This window comes from Trachurus japonicus, chromosome 13 (assembly GCF_045865225.1).
Source record: "Trachurus japonicus isolate A0001 chromosome 13, Traja_1.0".
Taxonomy (NCBI): domain Eukaryota; kingdom Metazoa; phylum Chordata; class Actinopteri; order Carangiformes; family Carangidae; genus Trachurus; species Trachurus japonicus.
Window position 1 is genome coordinate 24082528 of NC_140919.1, and position 23367 is coordinate 24105894.

At 40.5% G+C, this 23367-nt stretch overlaps 1 protein-coding gene across 2 annotated transcripts in view; it reads right to left on the reverse strand.

Moving 5' to 3' along the window:
* Positions 1–11893: 11893 nt before the first annotated feature.
* The window catches only part of pdgfd (platelet derived growth factor d), a 55429-nt gene continuing 43955 nt past the window's right edge, over positions 11894–23367 (reverse strand). For both annotated transcript variants that reach the window (XM_085795502.1, XM_085795501.1), the window contains exons 6-7: positions 17911–18128; positions 11894–14930 (exon numbers count right to left, since the gene is read on the reverse strand). In XM_085795502.1, coding sequence (XP_085651628.1) covers positions 14796–14930; positions 17911–18128 — 353 coding nt within the window. In that variant the 3' untranslated portion in view covers positions 11894–14795. The remainder of the gene's footprint in view (positions 14931–17910; positions 18129–23367) is intronic.

Genomic DNA, 23367 nt, shown 5'->3' on the forward strand with positions numbered 1-23367 from the left:
CGGTTTGGTTCATTTTCGGTACAGTATATGGGAACAAAATGCAAAACATAAATTTACTTGTTGTTTATTAGGAACTTTTGTAAACCAACAATTTACACATTTTAGTCAATTATAATTATTGTAACGTTATACAAAATATGAATTACTGCCTGGTAATACGTTGAATAAATTATTCTCAAATAAACAATACATATATAAAAAATAAACTTTCCAATAATTATAATATTCTCAAATAAACAAAAAATATATAAACTAAACTCCTCACAGATTGTTGGTGCACAGCTTGTTATTGTATAGCTTTGGCCCGATCTGAATTGGTAGGGAGAGGCTGCTTGAATGTCGAAGTCAGCTACGTTTGCACTAAAGTGTTTTGGTTTTTTTTCTGGGGAAAAAAAAGACCTCAGGGCAGTGGTACTGTAGGGCCTACTGTACCTGCATCTCCTTATGTTTGTCTGTGCTCAGAGTAGGCTAGGCATGTAAGTCAACTTTGTTGCTTTTAGTAATGTTCTTTTGACCATTTCGGCATGTTTATGATCTGTTAACGTGATGACATGACGTAGCTAGCACATTGAGCCTTGTTTATGTTTTCAACCAATGACATTATATCGGATCATTCATCAATCCATCATTGAATGAATGAATGAATGAATACATTTATTTATTTCGGTATATATCAAGCTTATATAACCGAAAGGGTGTAGGTTGAAGCCAAAGCTTATATACCCCTACCCCTTTTACCTTAAAAAAAATATTTTAAAAAATTATACGCATTAATACAAAAGGATCAGATCAGATCAGATCACAATAAAATAAAGAATTGTACACAGCGCATAACCCAAAATAGTACAAAATCATTGAACTTAATTTTCCATACTGTAACGAGAAATGATGTTGTTCTTATAAAGTTTTTTAAAGCTGACTAGAGTACAGCATAATTTAATATTTTCAGGACAATTATTCCAGATGCTAACCCCTCTAACAGAAAGACAGTGGTTTTTTACAGTAGTTCGAGTCTTTGGTTTCTCAAATAATTGTGGTCTTCTCAGGTTATAACTGGAATCCTTCATTTTAAACAGATTCTGGATATCTTGAGGAAGAAGTTTATTTTTTGCTTTGTACATGATTTGTATTGTAATGTAATCAACTAAGTCCCTGAATTTCAAAATGTTCAGGCGACTAAATAGTGGGTTGGTTGGCTCACGGAAAGGTTTATTACTGATGATTCTTATAGCCTTTTTTTGCAATAAAATAATAGAATTTGTATTTGTTCTGTATGTGTTTCCCCAGACCTCAATGCAACATGTCATATATGGGGCAATTAATGAATTATATAATGTGACTAGTGATTGTTGAGAGAGGAAAGCTTGGGCTTTATAGAGAATTGCAATGGATTTTGACATTTTGGATTTGACATAATTTATGTGTGATTTCCAATTTAATTTATCATCAACGATAGCTCCAAGAAATTTGGTTTCAGGAACAAATTCAGTTTCTGCATCATTTATTGTTAAGTTTCTGCTTGGATTCCTGGGCTTTTTTCCAAATGGGTCCGACGTTAAGGTTTTTTCCTATACTTGCCCTGTTGGGCAAGTACTTCTCAAATCTACTTGCCCCATCTATTCTTACTTGCCCTGCCTAGATTTTTTTTTTCTGGTTGTGTGGTGCATACTTTCGCTCATGACTTATATCTTACTAAAATCCTTCCTGTTGACTATACAACACTACACAACACTTCTTTCTTCAGAAAGCAGTATTTATTATTATCTATAATTGCATTTAAATGGCAATCATTGCCGACATGTAAAATTAACTGCTATTTCACATTATTTGACCAGTAGCAGTTACACCCTCCATGCCCTATCTGAACAGGTGAGCCACCTGTTTAATGCCCGATCACAGTTGAAATCTTGGACTGAAGGGCCTTTCATGGCCAAAAACATTAACCTGGACAACATTTTAACAGATGGCTCCTCCAATCAGATTTTATTTTTTTCATTGCATTCACATGCTGCAGTGGACAGTGGACAATTTAGCTTCAGTATTAATGCAGTATCTTAAAAAAATTATATTAGAAAAGACCAATTTAAAAAAGCATATGCTCTCAATACTTGGTTGGGGCCATTTGACTTGAACTACTGGAAATAGCCTAGACTTTTCCATGTGACTCTAGTTTATTGAGTTGCCCCTGTAAAACTCAAGGATGTGGGACATTGAAACAACAGTGACAGGCAAACAGTCAATCATCACAGGGGTGTCAAACTCAATTTAGTTCAGGGGCGACAAACAGCACAATTTGATCTCAAGTAGGCCTAACCAGTAAAACAATAGCATGATATAGCCTATAAATATATTTTAAAAACTGGATTTTTCATCTGTTTTAGTACATTATTAAGATGTTTACAGTTAAGGCGAGACACCCCAGGTGAATAGGGTAAAAAAATTTAACTAACAGCTATTGCCATGAAACTTTCTATGTTTATTACATATAAAGCCACTTTCAAAATTCTTGTTTTATTTTGTTGACATATTAAAGTCAAAAGTTTTTACAGGGGGGATTTTGGACATCTCTTTTTATCACTCTGTAAATGAGAAAATACTGTCACCAGCCCTAAAAAAATCAAATTTCGCCCTGTTTTTAGGTATAAATTGTTGTATAAATCAGGCTGTGAATGATATATCAACAATCCCCTCTGTAAAAACCTTCAGAATATAGGCAGGAATACAACTGGAAGGTTTGGTGTCTGTAAGTGCTGCTGAACTGGAGATTTCGGGTCCAGAGTATAAGAAAAAGCTCATTTTGAGAAAACGGCCTTTAAAGATTCTATTGCAAAAATTCCACAATTGGCTCTATGCAGAGCTCTACTTCCTGAACTTAAGGCAGCTCCTTTATTTCCTGTCTTACATTATTGGACAAACTGATTAATCCAGGTGTTTCTGACCATTGTGACTACTCAGACACACCTGGATTAATCAGTTTGTCAGTAAATAAAAGAGCTGCCTTGAATTTAGAAAGTAGTGAGCTGTGCATAGCGCCAAATTGTTACTGGAAACAAGGGTGTCTGGCCACTGTGAGTTCCAGGTGTGGGCCAGTAGGTCAGAGAAAATAAAATAAAAAAACAAACAAATAAGAAAAACACTTTAGGAGTAGTTGGGCTCATCTGTGATAGGTAATCAATGTTTTCAGTTTCTCTATGTCTGGCTAATCATCTCTGGCCCATGTCAGTGTCACATCCGTTTCACCTCTGTCACTGAGAAGTAAACTACTGCAGAACACGTGATTCTGAGGATCGATGTTAATTTTAAGCCCTGTACCAGCACAATTGGGACATATTAAATCTCCGATCAGTTCATTCAGATGGCATGTGTAAAAAAAAAAAAAAGCCACCGCTGTGTATCACGCTGGTCTCCGACGGCATCCAAACATTCGTTTTTTATGGATGACAGCTTCCGCGATGACGCACTTTGTTGAGTTTGTTTGAGTTGCTGTGCTGTGTCTTTTGTTGTCTAGCAAGTGAGAGCTGCTGTTTTATTTTATGTGAGGATTTAAATCGATTTCCTTTCCCCATTTTTAAAAGTCCCTCTGTGCTGTTCAGAGCGCATCACGTGATGCTTCTAAACGAATCACGCTGTCGGAAAACGACACCAGCCAATGAGACCCTCCCTCGTACTTTTACGATTCGTTGCTGGTACAAAGGAAATGACCATTTTTGGAACCGACAAATTAGTGCAGGAGAGAGAGAGCTTCACAACGATACCTGATATGACAGGAGTCTGAACAGATGTGGCTCAGTACGCCGCGATAGAACGCTCAGTTCTGGTGAATTTAGGAGAAATCTACAGGCGACACCAGTCAAAGTGAAGTAAAATAAACACCCATAATGTGTATTTTAGACCATTTCTTTGTATTAGTCTGAAAGAAGACATGTTATGGAAGCAAAATAGCCCAAAATCGTGCATGAAAGTGTGCATGAAAAAACGATTTTTTTGCCTGCCGTGTCTCGCCTTAATGAACAATCTTTTTACAAAACATATTATGAACCACCTGAAATTTCTTGATAAAAATATGTGCAATTTATTTAAAATTTTCACACTTGGCAAATTCATGCTGAGGGCCGGATTGGACCCACTGCCGGGCCGGTTTTGGCCCGTGGGCCGCATGTTTGACACCTCTGGTTGAAGCACCGTCTCCACGTGTGTTTATTGACTACAGGATTAAAACCTAAAAAGGACATGTTAGCTCGTTGGTATGGTAACTAAATGGTAACAGGTGACTGTTGCTGCGTGCGTCTGCCCCGAGTCTGACGCCTAGGATCCACTGGCGTCAATGTGATTTCTTGCCGGACGCGACGCGTCCAGAAAAACGGACGCTTCGGTAGGCGGGAACACAGACCGGCGAGTTAACGGACAGTGGACAAACAGACCCCCGCCCCCCCGAGCTGTTCTCTATCTCGCTCCCCATTGGACAGTGACCCTGCGTCGGACGCATTCATTTGCATAAAGTTGAGCTCCGGTCAACTTTTGGACGCGCCGCAACTGCTCGAACGGACGCGCCGCCTACCCAGAATGCTTTGCGGGCGCGTCGTTAACGGTTTGACGCGTCCCATAGAAAATGAACAGGCAGGACGAAACGAACGCCAGTGGATCCCAGGCGTGAAACAGCGGCGGCGTTAATGAAGCACCAGTGAAACACTCGGTGAAATCGCCGATCAAATACGGCGAGACGCGAGCGACGTAGATAGCCTATCTCACCTGGTAGAGCACACCCGCTGCAGCGACCCAGTTCGATCCCACCTGACAGTTGCTTTGCTCCGCGTCAATCCTGTCAATCCCCCCTCTCACTCTCTCTCCCTCTCCCCCGTATCTCTCCAGCTCTCCTTTCAAAATAAATGCATAAAAAGTCTGAAAATAAAAAATAATAAAATCTGAGTCTGTGCTTGCAAGTCCGCACAGGCTCTATCTGCACGCTGGTAATTTTTTACTTGCCCCGGGCAAGCGGGCAACCGTTAATGTCGAACCCTTAGTTTTACCGAGATGGAGTGATAATTTATTTAAGTCAAACCATTCTTTGAATTTCTGTAGCTCCTTCTCTACCATATCCAGAAGCTGCCCCAAATGATCCCAACTACAGAACACAGTTGTGTCATCAGCAAATAAAATACATTTCAGGGATTTAGAAACCAAACATATGTCGTTAATATATAAAAGAAACAGCAATGGACCCAGGACTGAACCCTGAGGCACCCCACATGTGACCTTCAGGAATTCTGAGTTTGTCTTGTTAATATGGACATATTGATATCTGTTTTATAAGTAGTTGGTTAACCAATCATGTGCCAAACCTCTGATGCCATACCTCTGTAACTTATCCAATAGTAAAGTGTGGTCTATCATATCAAATGCTTTCTGTAAATCAAAAAATACCCCCACTGTATATTGTTTTTTCTCAGTTGCATTTGTTATTTGTTCAACAAAGTCCATTAGAGCCAATGAGGTGGTTCGATTCTTCCTGAATCCATATTGCTGTTCACAGAGTATTTGGTTTTTCGCTATGAAATCATTTAATCATTCACTCCTCTTGACAATGCTTTAATGTTTTTTTTTTTTTTTTTTGCCAATCTTTTGATACACCGTAACGATATGCTTCGTTACGTTCAAGTGCAACCCCAAAAATCAGGACAAATAAGCGTCCGGATCGAGGCTGCACCAAACAGCGGGCAGGGCATTTAAATTCCGGACTGTCCAGCCTAAAGCTGGACATTTGGCCACCCTAACTGGGTTCTCGCTAGCGGTAGCATTAGCGGTATGCATGGCGTAAATGAACTGCACGTGTAGCTGCAAGGGGACAATAAACACACAACTTCAGTTCCGGGAACTCACCCATGCACAGCCCTGTAACGAACCGAATGTCCTGTACTGTAACGGTTCAATACAAATACATGTACGTTAAACCCCTAATATTTGCTTTGCTTCCTTGAAACCGTTATTAAGGGTGTGTGTGTCTACATGGTCATGAAATGTAGATGTTGATAAAACATCCCATTCAATAGAAAGTTGTTGTCTTAATGCTACAAAAACAGCTGTAATGTGTCATCAGCTGCAATACACAGTAGCCTCTCTCTGCAGGTGATAACTTTGGCCCCTGGAATCATAAGGTGGATAAGCTTGCAGTTTCCCACTATAGTCGCAACAACACACTAAAACACACACACCTCACTTCTTCTCTTGCACTTAAAGCTAATCATTTATTTAATGGAACAGTTTGGATCTGAGAATGTCATTTTATCAAACTATTTTAAATGTGCAAGTGAAGACCCACAAGTACGACTGTCCTTTTCCCCCTTATGTTTGCAGATTCCTCACATACAGTCTTTCTCCATTATTCAAAAGAAATATCTAATATTCATACCTAAATGAAAGCTGTTCCATAATGTAGTGTGAATGGAGGGGAAGATGGGAGCAAGGGACAAGGAGGAATGGTGGGACTGGAGGTCGGGTGGGACAGAGAAATGATGGTTGGTGTGTGTGTGTGTGTGTGTGTGTGTGTGTGTGTGTGTGTCTGTGTGTGTAGAGAGAGAGAGAGATGTGGATGACTACTTATGTCTCCATGTGTTTGTTTGAGTGAATTTTGCAAATGAGAGAAGAAAAAAAAACTGGAGAGGAATCAGCCAAGGGGAAAAAAAGCTGAGAGAAGTGAGGTTGAAGTCAAAGCTTCAACCCACACAAACACATCTCATCCCTGGAAACAATCTCTGTTTGTTTCAAGCACCCAGGAAAAAAGTAACCATTTCAAAATTATATGTGAATGGTGAAACTGGATGAAACAATAAACTGTAATTGTGGGGCATTTTTTTGTTAGAAATTGGCTAGGGAGGGGGGCTTTAAAAGAAAAAGCAGGAAAGGACAAATTGACAGTCCTCCCCCCATTCATTTCTGCTGCATGTCACCTCAGTGTGTGATGTAGGGCAACGCTGTCTTGCTACGCCGTGTCTCAGTTATGGGTCATATTCTCACCATTCTTTCCTACACGCCTCAATGACTTCATCAGCTCGCCTCCACCTCCTCATCATTTGTCTGTGTGTCACTTTTTCTACATCTGTCTGTGGCTCTGAAACCTTCTTTCCCTCTTAAGGCTTTTTTTTTCTGTTGGTATCTCTTTCTACCAACTACTTTTAATTCCTACAATTGTGGGGAATTTTGGACACTCTAAAAGGCGTAGGAATAATAACAGATTTTTCTTGAGAGATTCTGGGAAATAACTATTGTCGAGTGAAGCTGTGGCTAAGAGGCCAGTTCACTCAAAAAAAACTTGCCTGCATCAACTACACAGGAGTATTTAATATTTTCATATTGCTGTCAAATTGAATACATTTCATTATTTAAACTTTATTATTTTATTTTTTTAGTGACCATTGACCATCTGATGTACTCAACATCAAATGCAACATTACACTACTATTCTCATCTTGTGAACACAATTATCTTTGCAAAAAACATAACACGACATTGTCTTTTTCACCTTACACCAGTATAGAGATGTACTGTAATTAGCAGCCCGATTTTCCACCATGTACTGCTTGATGCTGGACAGATAGTGTTTGTCAGAGGTTTTTTTTTTTAGCTCTTTCAGAAACATGACAAATGTGTCAATGAATGACTGTCTTTACTCTACATATAGTCATTTTATCTTAAGCTTTGAACTTTTAAGATGGCAGTTTGTTGGTAATTATATATAATCAGTGAAATTGGTAACGCTGTCTTGTAAAATGAAGTAGCCTAACAGGTTAATTTGAACTTTCCCTTGCTGCGGGTGCAATTTTCATGCTCTCCCCACAACCATCAGCCAAAGAAGATATAAAAATGGTGTGAGAGACACCACAGTGAGCGCTGAATAGGTATTATGCAGGGGCCAGCCCCATGAGTAATACATGATGATAAGATTGAAAATCGACATTACCCTTAATTCTGTCTCCAGATGTGTCTTAAATAAACCCCATCAGAGAAGGGGAAATGTGGGAAATGACCAGTGTGTTATAAAAATATAAGATGATAGCAGGAGAGTCAGGTCAGGTTATATCGAGACATAGGTTTGAATAAAGGTGCTCAGATGTTTCTCTCCATCTCTTAAGGTTTCATTTCCTGGTTTCCCAGGTAACAGCAAGGAGGTGATTTGTCCTGATAAGAAAGACAAAGAAAGCATCGTTGGAGAGGATGAGAGAGGGAAAGAAAAGTCAATTAGAAGGAAATAATGGAAATTAGAAATGCATGTGGAACAGAGAGATCAGAAAGACAGTGTGATAGAAACACACAGAAGTGCAGTTGAGGTTGAGTGATGGTTTTACGAGGGTGAGGTCTGGTAATCTGGGACCGTTTTTGGTTGATAGACCATGTTGCCCTCTATAGCTACATGACTACCTTAGATGTCAGTATCTTTACAGATGTGGGTGGCTGCTACAGTAAATCTCCTCAGCATCTAATGGAACAATATCAATAGCTCATGATTTTGTTGAACGTTTAACTGATGCTCATGTAGTAGAAGCTGGTGGAAATGGGAGCAAAACCTGTTGGCAAACCACAAAAAAACATCGGAAGAAGCAGTATGTGAGGATTTATGGCACCTAGCTTGGTAGTGTTGGCAGTTCAAATGGCCCAGTAATTGGGAGACTGGTTTTGTGACTTTATAAACATTTACAGTAACATGGCAACGATGGGGCCAGGAAATGAACATGACCTAGATTATATTATTTTGAGACTGAGAGCTTGTTTTAAAATGACTTATCATCTTGAAACACAACTGAACTGAAAGTTTAGTGAACTAAAGTTTGAGCTAAACTCTTCATGTGAGGTGTGAACTTTTACCACCTCGGGTTGTTGACCTGAACCATCTGCTGAGACAGTTTGGATGGCAGACCTCTCTCTGTTGTGGCGCTCTGTGCATACACCTCACCAAGGATTAGATGCTCATTCAGGAGGAACATTACTGTTCCCCTGAATCCAGCCTGTGTATTTTCTTTACTCCACTCACTGATCTCACATTGTTTGATATAAAGGACATTTGCAGCAACAATACAGTAGCATGTTTGGTGATCTGCTGCTCGTGTTTGATGTGAAGTGTTAGTTAAAAACCATTTGACCTGATGTCCCTGTTCACCTGACTTCACCCTACAGTTGGGAAAACACTGAATTAGGCCTTATTGACTTACTGTGTTGTGTTGTTATTTAGATTTGTGCATTTTTAATAAGAAAAAAAAGACACAGCAGGAGGGCATCCTAATCTGTACCACAAAGTGAGCTGACATTTGTGTGTGTTTTGCTGAGAAGAAGAAGCTGCTGACAGACACAAGTACAGCCTTATTGGAATTCAAACAAATAACATGCCGTCTCTCTCTCATGACCTTCTGTCTCTCTTTTCTGATTGATCTGCCTTTCCCAATACTCTCTCTCCCTCTCTCTGTATTTACTTATTTTTTGAAAAAACTTTAATCTTTATTCTGCTCACTGGTTGGTTTCATTGTATGTTTCTTATGTGACCCCTCTTATCACCATGGGGGCTTCACTTAGAATAATTCAAACTCATCAATGGTCAACTAATGGCTGAATGGATGGACAGATGGAAGAATGGATGGAGAGATAGATCGGTGAATAACTGGCTAGTTGTGGGATGTGACTGGCTGCCTGTATGAGGGACACTGCTGCGTAATGATAACAGCACAGGAAGGGTTGCCACAGCAACCAGTGGGACAGGAAACAGCCTTGAAAGATAAAGAAAAAAGGCTTCAATGAAAAAGGCATGTAATATCTTCAGGGCCGGTGACCCCATTTCTATAGACTTCTGATCTTTTTCACTAGCTAATGCCGCATCTTGCCATGTGAGTTAGTAAGTAATAACCAGCATCTGACTTACTGGGGTTTACATCAATGTCCGTACATGATGTAATTATAACTTAAAGCATTTATAAGTCTCAAAATATCAAACAAATAATACAAAGCTACCACAAAAGGTAAAAAGGATACTTCTGTCAGCCAGAGTCCCAGATTTAGTAGTACTGTAGTATTGTAGTATATCTCAACAACAATGAGTTCATTTGCAAAAGCAGATAAGTGCCATTTTGAAAAAAATCAGCTAAGGCTTTGTAATTATTCTTTGCATAGTTTTGTTTTCAATAAAACTATATTTTTTTGAGATATGTCTGTTTTTTTACATCTCAAAGTCACTCAACTTTGGTTTGACTGATATCACCTTATGTAAATAAAAAATAAAAAATGAAGATTCTAGAATTTTTTAAAAACGGAGTTATCTGCTTTTGCAAATTAACTCTTTATAGAATTGCAAATATTTGTTTCTTGCAGACATTGATGCTTCCTAGAGGATGTATGTACTGTAAATTAAATGTCAATCCAAGAAGAATGTAGCCTAGAAATCTAGACGCACCCTAGCGGCAGCAAAAATATTTGCTCCGTAGGTGGGTCTAGAAACGAGCCATATAGGAACTTTTTGAGTCTCGAACACCGATTGTGTTCACCAATCACAGCGCTCTATCTGTTTAGGGAGTCGTTGGGCGGGCTTAACGCGACGACGACATACATTTTAATTGGCTTGTCAGGCTAACGACATCCTGCTCTTTGCTCTGATTGGTCGTAGTGCTACCCTATTGCGTGCAGAGGCAGTTTGAAAGACAGCCTTCATCCCGCCCCCTGGATTGAGCCGAGGTCTACTGGTCGTTTCCAGACTATACATTTTAATGATATAGTATGGCTTGTCAGGCTAAGAAGAATGTGTTGGATATCCATGAAATTTTGGATAAATACTTTGTTTCTCCCTTAACTTTTCAGTAGTTTGTTTTTTTCATTTTCTTCAAAACCTATGAGTGCTAAATAATACATGTTAGGATGCTGACACACAAAGAAAATATTCATCATTGTTGACATTGTTCTTGGCATCAAGATGTCAGTGCAGTTGGGAGCATGTTTGCATGTTAATATTAGACCTGAACAGAACGGCAAGCGTGTCTGTCCAGAAGTCTCCATCGCAGGAAGCTACTGCATGTAACCAGTAACCACACTACAACCATCTTCACTCATCCACTGTCAATGCTGGCAAGTTGGAAAATGTGAACCCCTGCCATCTACAGTTGCTTCCCACAAAGCAGGTTCATATGGATGTGCTTTTCACGGTTGTTTTACAGTTTGGTAAAAAAAAATAACAAAACCAGTCAGATATTTATAGGCAGTTCTAGGGAAAACAAGATAACATGAATGTGTCATAGAAATGGTCACAAAATTGGCAACAAGTAGATAAAATATACATGTTCTAATTCAAATTAACTTTAAATGATACAGTTTGCCAGTTTGGACATACAGTAATAACCTCCTCTCAAACAGGAAAATGGTAACATGAGCACAAACTCAGTGCAAGTTGAAAATAAAATCTCCATTTGGTCTGTTTATCAGACTGAGTCACAAGTGAGAGCATAAAGGTGCTGCTGCAAACTAGAGGTGAGACTGTGACTGGCAGACATTTGAATGGTGCCATTATATCACCTACCCACTTTGTGCTAATACACTGCTCTTACAGTAAAAGCATATGCGGTTTCCATGGCGGCCTGTGTTATAGGTTTGTCGTGTGGAAGAGTGTGTTTGACCACAGCAGAGCACAACAACCTCAAACGTACTGTTTGAAACTTTGCTTTCTCTGCTTGTGTTCCGACTTTGTCACCCGTGTGTTTTGTCTTACTTCTCTCTCCAGTGTGAGGTATCCACTGAAACATAACACATTTCCAATAACACTCCACAGGTACTCAAACAAAGCCATTGTTCCGTATCATAAAAAAAAGCCATGTACAGTCAAACAGTCAGATTTTTATGAGAGAAAAAAAAAATCACAGGAGGCGGTAGATGCTAGAAATACTATTTATCAAATCCAACCAGCTGATATTTTTAATAAAACAACAGAGAAATACACAATAAATTATGTAAAGAAAACATACAGTTTCATCATGAATATTTTTTTGAATACAGCAAAGGCAGCTTGACTTTTGTTTTTTATTTTGTTTTTTGTTAAAACTAAAATCAACTTTTTTTCCAGACTTGAAATTGGCAGTAAAACCAGTTCAATCCTCAGAGGATAAGCTGAAACTCTGGGCCAAAGTCTTGAAGATATGATGATCTGTTATGTTCTCAAAGGTCTGATGTGTACAGTTATAATGGTTTCTTAGTTGTAGTGAAAAACTTGAAGTTGACATTGAAATACACATGGTTCTATTGTGAAAAACTGCAAGACAAAACGTTTCAGCTACAAGAAAGTGGAGGAATGTCACTTTGGAGCTCACAACAATGGAATGTGCTGATAACGCCGGCAGACTGGCAGACACAGGATGCGTACACACACACACACACGCGCACAGAGACACACACACACCCTCACATACATATTTAATGTATAAATGTGTTTCTCCTGTTAGCAGCAGATTTCATAAAAGCCATAAGATCATTGTTGGAACAATAACTACACACTTTACAGCAAAGCATCTTGGAAAATGACTTGTTGCCTAATCACCATCTGGCTTGTTGACTATTGAAAATAGAACGTGTGTGTGTGGGGGGGAAACAGAGGATAGTTTCTAGGATTGGAATGTGACTTTTGCACAGCTCAACACACTTTGGGAATATTTAAGAGTGTTTTGTATACCCCGCACCTGCCAAACATCATCTGTAACTTAGAGTACGCCCGTGCACATGAAAGCACCCAGCTGACGGGGTTTCAAAGCGACTGAGTGAAATCATCTCAGTGTCCAGATACTCGTTTTCTTTTCGTCTGTCTTTCGAATGAAAAGTAGTTTGTCAAACCCCATTTTTCTCTGCGTGATTCCAGCCTATGGGAGGTGATGACTTGGAGATGAAAGATGGCACTGCCTTTTATTTCTCACAGCTGGGTCATGTGCATGGAAATGAAAAGCAGTGAGTTTGAATTCTTGGCCTGTTGCTTTGATAGTCTGGATATCTACACATAGACAGAACAGACACACACACACACACACACACAGTCGCACGCACAGTCACATGCTGACGATTCACATGCTTGTATCTGCTGCCAGCTCTCACAGACTGTTGGTAACCCTCCACCCCTTAAAACAAAAGGGACCTCTTCCTGAGCTGTTGCAGGCACACGGACACACTCTGACCCACACACTCAAGTGTCAGTTGTATTTTCAGCGCTGACCAGGAGCTTTGCTGTAATTCTCACAGATCTGCTGCAGACTTCAGAGCAGAGGGCGATATTGTGATATGTATGAGCATCTTCATGAGAAATGCTAAGAAAAAAAAGAAAAAAAATCTCCTCAGCAGAAAGGCAGCATAGCTGATTGAAAGTGCCGAAGGAGCAGCAATCTATTCTGCCTTTATACATTGAAAAGTGGTTCCTCTCCCAGCTCTAATGCAGGAGTGCTGGTAATCTTCGAATAGGCGGCTTGATTGCCCCTTTTCTGTCAGTCACCTCCTCCTCCTAAAAAAAAAAAAAATCATCTCTGTCTCTCTTCCTGAGTGTCTTTTTCCGCTGTGTGTTTGGGGTCTGAAGTTCGGGGTTTTATCCGCGTTAGCAGAATTCCGGTTAGCAGTTGGAACGCCAGGAATGTTCGGAAAAATGGGCAGAGCGCGGCGGACTAATCTGACATCTCCTTTGATGTGTTGGAGAGTGAGTGATGAGGAGTGTTGCATGTTAGAGATGGAGTCACCGAGAGAGAAAGAAAAGGAGCGAGGAGCGTATGGATGGAGGTGCAGACAAAGGGAATCATGAATATATTCAGACGGGAATGTGTGCAAAACAAAGGAGCCCTTCTGAAAAATAAAGCAGCCAAGAATTCTGCATAAATAACTGCAGGTTTTGGAGGAGTTGAGACCTGAAATGACCGTGTGAGAGTGTGAGCGAGCAGTTCAGATCTGGAGGGTTGTGGTGAGCTTAATTTCACATCAAGATTAAGTATTATTTTGGTTCACGCTTCCCCCAACGCCTCTCCCTCCTTCCCTCTGTCTCACACACACTCATGTCAGCATTCTCCTGGCAGAGGAGGAGCCAGAAGTTTCTAGAAACATTCTTAATATAACAGGAAGAGAGGCAAAGACATGCATGTGAAATAGGAATGTAAAAAGAAATGTTTGCAAAGCAGTCTGAGTCAGGAGTTGGCATTCATGGAACTCCCTTCATCACAATGCAGTGTTAACCGAAGCTGCTCAGACATATCAACAGCTAGAATATATTTGATGACCCATTTTAGCATTTATTTGGTTTTCTTTTTATGATGCCAACCACAACAATAACCAGATAACAAGTTGACAATCTTCCCTCAGGCAAACACCCCCCAGTCCTGTTGTTGTAAAGCCAAGTTCAACACAATATTGGTGTTTTATGTTTTTGTTTTTCTTTTGTATTTGAAACTTTGATTAAATTGAAAGTGAATTCTTGAATATATCTTGAATATGTCCACTGTTGTAACATTTCATCTTGCCCAAGTGGCCTATACATTTGGTTGTTAACAGTTAAGAGTTACTGCACCAAGTTGCATTTCAGTTGTATAAACAATGTTGTTGGAAATGTTATGGTTATTTTCCCGGTGTACAGAGGAAACTAGGTTGTTTACTTTCAAGAAAAAATGTCATTGTGTGTGATAGGAGCTGCAGTCAAGTGGTTGCTTTTTTTTTTCCTTTGCATGTGTCTGCGTTGCTGTTATTATATGAAGTCTTTTGCAAAATAGATAAAATAATTAGTCCAATAATTTCAGATGCATGTGCCAGTCTTGAGTGCCTCAGCGAGGGGGCTGGGAGGGACACGCACACTCGCATGTTTCATGGTGTGTGAGGAAGATCTCGTCTATGATCCAGCGCACCTGCGGCCTCCGATGGCGCTGGTGCAGAGTGACCTCTGGGGCGTACTTCAGCACCTAAAGGAGACAGAGAAAAGACGGCAGAGATAAGAGACAGAAGCACACAATTTTCTGTTTGGAGGTAAAGGCCTGTGAAATGGAGAGAAAATAACTGGTCTTCAATTTAGTCTTTAATTCATGACAAAATACTGCTGAGGTTCGACAGAAAAGAGAAGCACAGAGGATTTGCAAACTTGACATTGAAGCAAGTTAGGGAATTCAAAATATAGATTAGATGGTAACAGCAAGGTTTCTAAGAAAACAGCAGTCTAATGGCGCTTTTCCACTAGCGCGGCACGGCCCGCTTTTTTGGCTTTTCCACTAGCCCAGGTACTATTTTAGTACCTCCTCGGCCCTGGTTCCAAGCGAGCCGAAGCGATACTAAAACGTGACGTCAGCCGACTGCCTTCCACTGATTGGACAGAGCGTCGCCACTGGAAGAGTGCGAGCGCTACGTCCGACATGAGAATCAAACCCGGAAATTTCAAAAACATAGCGGCAACAGCGACCACTGATCTGTACTGAGACTTAAATGACTGCTGTGTGTAAAACCACACTGTGGTCTGTTAACGAGGTGCAGACAAGTGAGTTTGGAGCTGACGAGAGGCTCAAAAAAAAGAGAGGCGGACAATGCAGCCCCGTGATCACCCCCCGTGCCGACCCCGCCCCCGCCCCCCCTGAGGAGGAACTAGAAGAACTCAGCTGTAGTGGAAAAGCACCTTTACCGAGCCGAGCCGAGCCGTGCCGTGCCGTGAAAGTGTAGTGGAAAAGTGCCATAAAGAAACTCTGGGAGCCATTAGAAAACAATTATGCATCAGCTCTTCCCCTTGGTCAGTTATTAATCATCACCGACTACACAGGAATCCCTGCATTACTTTTATCAACTTTCTTATTTGTTCCAAGGTAACAGGAGCCTTTCCAAGGAAAAGTCTATCTGGATATGCCATAGAGCCACTCTCAGCTGTGCAAAGAAAAAACACTATCTAGTATGAAATGGATGATGAGGCTACGGTTATGCACGAGTGTGATAATCTTTACCATGTCAAAAAAATGTCATAATGTGGTTTTAAACAGAAGTTTGTTAAATATTAAAATAATAATAATCTATCACAGAGTATATATTTTATTCTCATTAATTTTCACTCATTAGTTTCACTAGGACTGATTTTGCTGCAGATTGCCACATTATTTCCAGGTGCAACTTCTGATGTGAGAACAGACTGGAAGTACAAATTGTTCCACAAGTGATGCAGTGAGCTTTGTTCTCCAAAGCCCATGATTTATATCAGGACTTCCCAGCACTGAAACAATGGTCTTGAGTAATAAAGTGTTTCTTAAGAAGTTAGGTCACCCAAGGAAGAAGTCACAGGTCTGTGACTCCCTGCAAGAAGAGAAACAAGAAAACACAACAACAACCACACATACAAGCATGTGGTGTGTAGACAGGCACAGATCCACTGTTGTCATGCTGTCATACACAATCAATTACATGCACACTCTAATACACACAACACAATAACAGCCCAATCCCACTTTTGTCTAAATTCCTGTTTTATGATTTTTAACAGAGAGAGAGAGACAGAAAGAGAGAGAGAGAGAGAACCCTAAGGACTGTGTTTCAATAATGAAGCTATACAAGAACAAAGACACAAAGAGATGGAGGGAAGAGAGAGAAAAGGATGAATGACAGGCTTAAAGAACTAGAATGGTGCATTGCAAAGGGATAAATTGAAAATGGGAATTGGGAAGAATGAAGGATGTCGGAAGCCCAGAGAGAGGAGGAGTGGTAGAATGTTAACAATGCATTGAGAGAGAGAGAGAGAGAGAGAGAGAGAGAGATGGAGAGATTGAGAGGAGAAAGACAGCACAGGCACAAAACAAATGTAGGAGAGAAATGGGGGAGAAAGTGTGAGGCCGCTGGTGCATTGCTGCTTCATTGTTGATGCAGCCCCTGCCTCTCACTGCCTCTCCCTCCCTCACTCACTCAGCAGCTCCAACACTCACTTTGTCTCACACCATCCTTTTAGCCCCTCTCACGTAACCATGTCAAATGTGCTCGAAAGTTTCGGTGTCAGTCTCATGTTTGACTACCCTCCTGCCTCACTGTGTGTAGCAGCACAGCGTGCACAGTTCAAGTCTAAATTACATCATGTGTTAAATGGAAGGGCTGCAGAATGCACAAGCATATGTAGAGAAATATGAAATGCAAAACATTTCTATGCCTTTTTTAAATGCACTACATGTACTGAAGGTATATGATTTATTACTGTATATGATTATGATATTATTTGAATCCCCCTTTCCTTTGCACAAATGGATAAAACAAGTGTGGTGAATGTAGAACAATATAATGATTTAGTCCATATTCATTTGTAAAAGAATTTCATATCTGTTTATAAAATGTTGTTTTAGTTGCATTTCCTCTCTTTTCATGGTGAATGAGAGAAACAACAGTAACTGTCAAGCCTCTGTTTCCCCAATGTTGCCAGTGTGAATATCTACCGAATGAATATCTACATGGAGAACACGAGTGAGTAGAATTTGTCCAAGGTTTCAACTTGACCATGTCACTTCGTTTCCCCCTAATCTTTCTCAAGGTCAAACTAAATACAGTACAATATGGACCTGGAATTCTTTATCTCATTAACGATAAAGGAATTGATACCAACATATTGTTGGAAGTCAAAGCAAAAGAACTAACTAAAGCAGGTTACTCACACACCTGCCCAGGGACTACAGATGGAAAGTAGCTAGTACGGTAAGCTAACTCCGGTACAAAGCATCTTCTCTCATTTTGAGACTAATGTTATTTTGTACATTGTCCCTGATACAAATAAACGTATTAAACTAAACAAAATTTGCCTGCATGAGGAACAGGCCATTGTTACTATACATCTGTCATCAGTGACTGACTGAGTGATGGAGATGAGTGAGTGAGTGAGTTGCAGCCTGTGGCATATTCTGTAATTGTGTCTTCTTTGTGTTGTAACTGACTTACCTCGTGTAGTTTAAGCGACGTCTTGGCGGCCTGACAAGTGCAGTCGTGGTTCCAGTTGTGTGTTCCACAGCCACAGTTGCCTCCGCAGCGTTTCACCAGCAGACATCGTGGGAAGAAGACGGCGTTGGTGGCTCTCAGCTCCTCTCGCAGGTTTACAGAGTAGTTGCGTGGGGTACAGCTGTATCGCTTGACGTCATCATAGAGACGGTTCAGATCAACTGCACAGTGTGAGAAAAATCACTAATTAGTTAAGTCTTATGTTTATTCCTCGCAGTGTTCTTTGTACAGTAGTGCAATTATTTGAGGTCATTCTGCAAGGTCACTTTGCTCTGTGGCCTTTTCTATGGCAACTTATTATTTTTGTTTTAACATACTGCATCTGCTGATTGTGGTAATGTGATATTACTTCCTCGTTAGCTATTTTTTTATATGTTCTATGGTTGCTTTCAGACTGGCCTAAAATATAACGGTGTAAGGATGGATGAGAGCCAAAAAAAACATTTTGATTTGTACGGTAATTGCCTCGTCTGTCACTTCGTATAATCATAAACAGAAATGTGTGGCATATTGGAGACAGAGATGAGAGAATGAAACAGAAGATGGGAGGTAAATAAGGCAAAGTGGCTCTGATTCACTCTAAAAATATGCACCGTATTGACTGAATGAAAATGGCTGCAAGGTGGAGATAGACTATTAGTTGTGAATGCAATTGCAAAAGCAACACACTGTAGCTGGAGATATGAAAGGCAGGAGGAGAGATAAAGATGCAGCAAAAGAGAAGACAAAGGCCAGAGAAGGAAGCAGGGGTCATTGATTGATTGTGGATTGGATGTATTGACCGCGGTCTTTCCTTCATGTCATCACTTTGGAGAAAAATCACCTTATTTGTGCACATAGGACCTTTGTTCACTGGCTTGACTCACAATGGTTCAAAACTAATTTCAGGAGAATCAAAGAGCTTATGGGACAAGCCAATGGTAAATAAAGGACTAAAGCAATGGTTCAAAGGGGAAAAACCAGGAGCTCCAGAACCAAGAGTTTGATTAAAACCCCATCCTTATTTCTCTATGCCTCACTAGAACTGGCATTACAGACCACTGACTGACTGACATACTGTATGCACATTGTTGCCCAGCACAAGGAGAGCCTGAGGTCAAACTGTGGCAGATGAGCATTTATTTTGAGGCTGCTGAGTGTTTGTAAAGCAAAGATAGATTTGTAATGTGTAATGTGCTTAACGGAAGAACCATAACAATCGTGTACAGTGTCGGTATGGATTTTCTAGGATGATGATGATACAAGCTTTAAGTGACAAATGAAGAAATTGCATTTTCTGTGATTTGGAGGGAGCACTTTATATTTTTCATTCATATTATGATGATAGTTTAAATTACAGAGGAGATGGATAGTTTTAAAAAGAAAAGAAATGAGTGGAAGAACATTAAGGATGGAAAAAGCAGAGTACTGATAAATGGCAGATGGTTCCCTTCGTTTAAATTGTCAACATTATAACAATTATTGCGCTGTCCATACCAAGCAGGGCAATTTCTCTTGTCCAATTAACCTTTGATTTTGTGATATTGTATAGTAATATGAACAGTTCAGTGACTTTACTGAACCAGTGGCTAAAATATTCAAGTTTTAAAGTATGTCTTTCACCAGAACGGTTGGCTTTACCTACTGGTAGCCACCACAACACCGGACAGTGTTGTTGCCACTTTGCGACCATTTAGGATCCAAAACACAAGTGGTTACCTTAAGAAATTGCAAACGACTTCATGTAAGATTGCAGTATCACAGTGGCAGCATCATTTCATTTCACTAATGCTTGCATGCTTCCAGACATGTGGTGTGGAGCTCATACAGTACGCCGTAACTGAAATGAAGTAGATGCAGGGTTTGGGTATGAAGGGCATTTCTACAGCCGCACACATCACAGCATGGGGTTAGTTCCTTGTTCCCCCAACAAATCCATCCAATAAACCACAGAAGAAATGTGAGGACAAAGCCTGGGTGAAATTGAAAAAGCTTCTCTTGACAGTTAAATATGTAACAAGTTCATTTTCAGTGCAAATGACAGACATTTTCTTTGGCCATCACTATTTTTCACTATCACTAACTTCACTGAAGTACAACAGCCACTTGTGACACAATACAGTGTTTTACAGATTATGATAAATCTGTTTGACTTGCAATATTGTGTATGTGTGTTTAGGAGAGAGGCAAACCAAAAGGAGGTATAATGGGGGTCAAGAGAAATGTGATAGCATTGATAATCAATAAGCAATTGTTCACAAAAGGAAATCTTTGCAGTGGGAGTTTCCATTCATGGTACATGTGGGAAGAACAATGAACAACAAAGACGAGAAAGAGAGAAGAGAGCAGGGGAATATTATCATTTGCTTTGGCGATACATAGGGAAAGATGAAGGTAGGAGGTGCTCCATTCATACTGACACCACTGACTATGGGTCCATTGTGGTGCAATTGCCCACATATTTACATTAAGTGTTTTCAATTTCATGGCAAAACTACATGAAAATAAAATAGATTATAATAGGAATATAGAAGAGAAAGGGAGCTATTGAATGCACATTAGTATGTGCCAGCATCTTAGAGGCGGCTCTGTGAACATCCAGTAGGCTAAGGGAAAAGTGGATTAGGAGAACATTTGTGTGAGAAGTAAAAACGGGTTAAAAGAGGAAAATGTTCATAACTGTGTGTGTCACATTTCAAAGAGACGAAATTGAGAATTTGTTGATGTTTAGTTTGGATGAACAGGGATAGTAATTGGATGAAAGACAGTTTACCACAGTGTTCATTTGAATATATTTACATAGGAAACTGATGACTATGAGACTTTAAGAGGTTAAGTGAGTGATAATGTCGAGTGAGCAGGTTGTTATAGAGAAATAAACCTCAACAGGATGGATAGAACCCGGATGTGACGTCATCGCCATTGGTAATGAAATGAGACAGGGGGCAATGGGACTTCTTTGGTGTTGTTGACAGTGTCTGTGTTTTTCTCTTGCTGTGGCCCTGGATGTGTCATCATAATCACCGTACACCACTTTTCAAGAGCGATCTGATACTGTTGCCTGAATTGGAGAACAGGAAATTCTCTGGGGAATTTTCAGCCATTAGTCACGATTGAAGGGTTTCGATCTCATCTCTCTTTTTTTATTTTTCTGAAGCAGTAGCTCAGAGCGGCGTTTCTCGCGATAGTTCTATCCATTGACGAGATTTGTGACACCGAGACGGACGACTGATCTTGCACACTTGATCTAGCCACAATAATTACAGCTGAAATCCTGCATAGTTCTGCTTTAATAGAGCCTCTGTTATTTAAAGCAGAAGTAAGCAGAATGTTTGTGTTAACATAAGTCTTAAATAGTTATATCTTCCGACAGCAATCTCTTACATAGAGTGTTTGGTCTGAAACACGGGTCTGTCAGTCACTCTGCTCTGCTGTAAGCTGAGGAGAACACTTTCCTTGTATCCTACAACCTTTATCCAATGAGGAGAGAGAACGGCATAAAGGGGCGGTCCTCTCTGTGTGTGCAGCCAAGGGATGCGCGTGAATGTGGTGACGTAGGGACGAGGGCGGGGACTGCTAACTCCATCTGCTGACAAGAAGTCGGATCGCTTACTTCTGCTTTACTGTAATATCTTAAAGAACTGCACTGTACTGAACTCAGTTTAAAGTTTGTTCTTGTCAAAACTGAGGATGAAAGATTGATTAATCATACGTAAATACACTATATAACTTCTAGCATTGCGATCATTTCTGTTTTTGTACTACAACTGTAGAACGAAAGGCAGGATAAGAGGTCATTCTCCCTAAAGTCTGTGTATCTCGGCAAGCCCCTTTATAGAGTATGAATAACAGTGTTTAACAGTCCATGTTTTATTGAGGATAGGGGAGCACTTCTTGAGCTCAGCTCATACTATCCATGTACTGTATGCATCAGTTTGTACATATTTTATTGTTTACCTGAGGAAACCCAGGATATCTGGTTGCACATTTGAGCGTTTAGAGTTGTTCACCACTGACACACTAACAACTACCCTAACTAAGTGACCTGAGTGAGGTGCAACATCATGGTGGGCGTCTTAAGTGCTAAGAATCCATTTTATCAGCCAGGACTATGCCATAAACCCAGCATTCTGTTACACTAAATGTACCTTTGCTGACAGCCTAATGATAGATAGGCCTTTTTACCCCTGCATTTCCCTTGTTATGAAAAAGCACAGGTTCCAGAAAGCCTGTCTTTTCTATTTTAGCGATTTAAGAGGGAAGAAAAATACCAGATTTTACAGCGAGTGATGGTTTTATAGTTTATGACAGAATTGTCATGACAGGTCTCTCTAATGTTTGTTTACTGTACACCTCCCAGGGTGATGCAAGATGTAAAAGATGTAGTACAGAAGCACACTGAGTCACCTGCTACTGTCCTGGCTCTGGGCACCTTCAGCGCTGTCTCTCAACATGAAATTGCGGGGGGGGGGGGGGGACAGGTAGGTGTATTTGTGTGCATGTTTTTATGTGAGGATGAAGGGACATGTCATGTGTTGGTGTTTATGCTTTGAGTGTGCGGGCCTGTATATGCTGCATGTGTGTGTGTGTGTGTGTGTGTGTGTGTGTGTGTGTGTGTGTGTGTGTGTCTGTACTTGCAGTGCCAAGCCTGTGTCTGTTTAAGGGGAATAAGTGCAATCTCAGAAAAGCAGTGGTGTGGAACTCTGTCAGGGACTGTGGGAGTGAAAAGACAGAAAGACTGAGAGCAAGCAAGACTATGAGAGTGGCTGTCACTCTCGTGGCCACCAAGATGAAAAAAAGTATAGTGTGAGTGTGGAGATTATACAATATATTCTCCTCTAAAGTTTGGTGCAAGTATATGCTGCTTTGTCTCGCAGAACTGTTCTGATTTTATTCAAAGTTATGCATGGGTGGCTCTGCTTGTGGGTGAGTTACTTAGACTTAAAAGTGTCCCAATTAATATTATGATCAGACTTACTGTCCTTCATGGGAACAAAGGTGTGTGTATGTGTGTGTGTGTGTGTGTTAATGAAAACAAAGCTGAGCTGCTGACTGTGGCAGATTTCTGCTCCGCTGCACAGGTTGAATTTCCAATTAGAGGGAGCTACACTGGTACAGTGTATCAAAGATCTGCAGCACCTATGCACCTCGCTGTAGTGCTGCAACGTCCACAAGCTCCCCCGTATACGGAGTTGCCTCATGCCAGCCGAGTGCTCGTACGCACTGATAAATAGAGATAGATTTGCTGTCAAGTGCAAATATTTACTAAGGAACAGGAGAGCCCTCGGGTAGAAAGACAGAGAAAGAACTTGGGAGAGATATGGAGGCACAGGTGAGAGAGATTGGATCGAAGGTACTCAAGTCTGTTGCAAGCTTGAATACGCACACACACCTCCCTGAGCACATTCTCCACATGAATGG